Here is a 2,500-nt window from a genome sequence, read left to right as displayed (position 1 = left end):
ACAGGAATATTGCCAATTATGCCCAGGATTCAGCAAGAGGAGGGTTCGGTGATAACAGAGGAAGTGAGTGTTGCTTAACTATTGGAGGCTGTGCATTGTTGAGAATTCTCTCTATGACTTTTTCTCCCTTCCTTCAGTGATCCTTTTTGTAGTTTATGAAGTATAGATGAAAAGTTTTTTGCTAAATATTCTTGTATTAGTAAACAGTAAGAGAGGAGTGTTTATTTTTGTTATTAATATTGCTGTATGATATATACTGATATGAACATTAAATTTAGATATTTCAGGAGGTGGCCATGGACTCCTAAATCTGCCAAATGATATGCAACAAATTAATCCAGGATTAAAATTGGATGAAGAGGTATGTTTTGTATTGTTTTTTTTTCCCACTCCCTTTCTATGCTCATGAACTATTAGTGATATGCAATTCCTTATTATTTTTTATTTTCTTTCTTCTTTTTTTGCTAATTGTAATTCTCCCACTCTCAGAATGATGAAGACTTGAAAGAGTTCGATAGACAGTTTGGAAACTGGGAAAGGCAGTTCACACAGTGGCGAGAGCAAAACAAAAATCATCCCGATAAGAATGCACTTAGCAGGTGAGTTATGCAATAAAAAAAAAAATAATAATAATATTAAAAAAAAAAAATAATAATAATAATAATAATAATAATGATAATGATAATGATAATGATAATGATAATGATAATAATATAAAATAAGTATTAACCATTTGAATATGGATAGAATGATATCGTGGCTTGGTGGTCTGCATAATGACATTTGGATGGCAGAGGGAAGTCCTCTTTCTCTGACAGTGGCGTCATCGCTTGTTCGGTGATAATATCCATTTTAGACACACAAAGCAAATATAATCCTATTAATTTTTTAGAACATTTGCTTATTAACCCTTACAATCTGAATGATGTGACCATCATGTCATGAAAAAATTTAGCTTGAGGGGCAGGTGGCGTGAATATGCTATCACGAAAAAATTTGCCTTTGGACTTGCCATCATGAGGCTGAAAAGACTTGCCATGAATCTTGGAGGGTGATCAGACTCATTTGGCATTTAGGAAGGGGCTTTTGCATTATTTCCATCAATAAACAAGTTTGGAATGTGATGTCCATAAGCTGTGACTGGAAGAGTGCCAACTCCAGGGAGGACACTAATTCTGAGCTCTAGGTCCTATTCCTGCCTATTAAATGAGCCAGGTGGAAATGAAGAAACTGTTGATGCATGCCAACAGCTTTTTATCTTTGTCCACTAGCCAATTTTTAATGGTATAGAAATAGAAGGATTTTTCTTTTTTCTGAATTTCAATATTTTGTGGTTTCTATAGGTATGAGGAGGACTGGAAGAGATGGCGGCAGGAACTCTTACAAAAACGTGAAGAAATTAAGAAGAAAAAATTGGAAAAGTTACAGGAAGACACTCTACAGGAAAAGGCAAATAAGAACGTTGATTCTGCCACCAACCAGAGTGTCCAGTCCCCAGCCAATGTAGGTACCACACCTGCTACCAAAGAACCTTCCAACAGTTGGCAGCAGAATCAGGTATTCATGGTTATATATTCCTTTTTTTTAACCTGCTGATGCAGGGAACGCATGTCTACATTTGGTATCCTTCATGATTTCAGTGTTTAGATGACTCATGGGCTTAATGTTTACACACCAAGGAATAGGATTCAGTTACTGGGCCTGTGACAGGTATTAAGAGAGAGACACCACCCACCCATATTGTGTAATCCAAAGGAACGGTTCACAAATAAAATGGCACAATTGTAAGTTACCTAAAGCTAGGCAAGACCCCATCTGCTTCTACTGACAAAGTTATGAGGTTATATTGCCAAAGTTGCCAAATAAACCAAGTACATCCAACTCCTCATAACTGCCAATTCTTGCTCGGTGGAGTCAGGTCTGAGTTCAAGAATTAATCAGTAGTATGGGTTTATATATAAGAAAAGTATATATTATATCCATACATATATATTCACAGGACCTACCTGATCCCACCCATTTTCCCTATTTCTTAAATCATCATAAAAAAAAAAAATGTTAATAAATCTACAAGTCATGTTAACCCGTTGGATCTCAGTGCCTTGTGGCTCCTACATGGACAGAATTGCAGGTATTACGCTTACTTCAGTGGCGACTCTCCCAAATATGTGTTTCATAGGCCCAGCCCACACAAACACTAGCAAGATAACTTGCCTTATCTTTGCTATTTTATTAGTTATTATTTTGCATACACTGTTTAGCCATTTTCCACGGTCTATATTTTTCATTTGTTATGCTATGTCAAGACAGTAACAGACTGTTATCATTGAGTAGATTCCATGTTATCTCTCCAAGCAGTCTACAAGTAGGGTTTTTTTTTCTTATCTTCTTCTTCTTTTTTTTCTCTCTTCTCTTCCCCCCCCCCCCCCATAGTTTTCAGTTTTCCATAACACACCTTGTGCAACCAGCAAGGAGGGTGGGCAGGAATGGGAACCTGCAC

At 36.7% G+C, this 2,500-nt stretch overlaps 1 protein-coding gene across 7 annotated transcripts in view; it reads left to right on the top strand.

The window, feature by feature from the left end:
- Positions 1-2,500, top strand: part of LOC125034306 — a 42,322-nt gene that overhangs the window by 6,690 nt on the left and 33,132 nt on the right. For 5 of the 7 annotated variants that reach the window (XM_047626081.1, XM_047626076.1, XM_047626077.1 and 2 more), the window contains exons 3-6: positions 1-63; positions 279-361; positions 490-599; positions 1,344-1,557. The exon at positions 1-63 is cut by the window's left edge and continues 649 nt beyond it. In XM_047626081.1, the coding sequence (XP_047482037.1) occupies positions 1-63; positions 279-361; positions 490-599; positions 1,344-1,557 (470 nt within the window). The remainder of the gene's footprint in view (positions 64-278; positions 362-489; positions 600-1,343; positions 1,558-2,500) is intronic. The other 2 variants (XM_047626075.1, XM_047626078.1) reach the window with 2 other exon arrangements.

The sequence above is a fragment of the Penaeus chinensis genome, chromosome 17 (genome assembly GCF_019202785.1).
Source record: "Penaeus chinensis breed Huanghai No. 1 chromosome 17, ASM1920278v2, whole genome shotgun sequence".
NCBI classification, from domain to species: domain Eukaryota; kingdom Metazoa; phylum Arthropoda; class Malacostraca; order Decapoda; family Penaeidae; genus Penaeus; species Penaeus chinensis.
The sequence above is the reverse complement of the archived record's forward strand: the minus strand, read 5'-3'. Positions and strand labels throughout refer to the sequence as shown.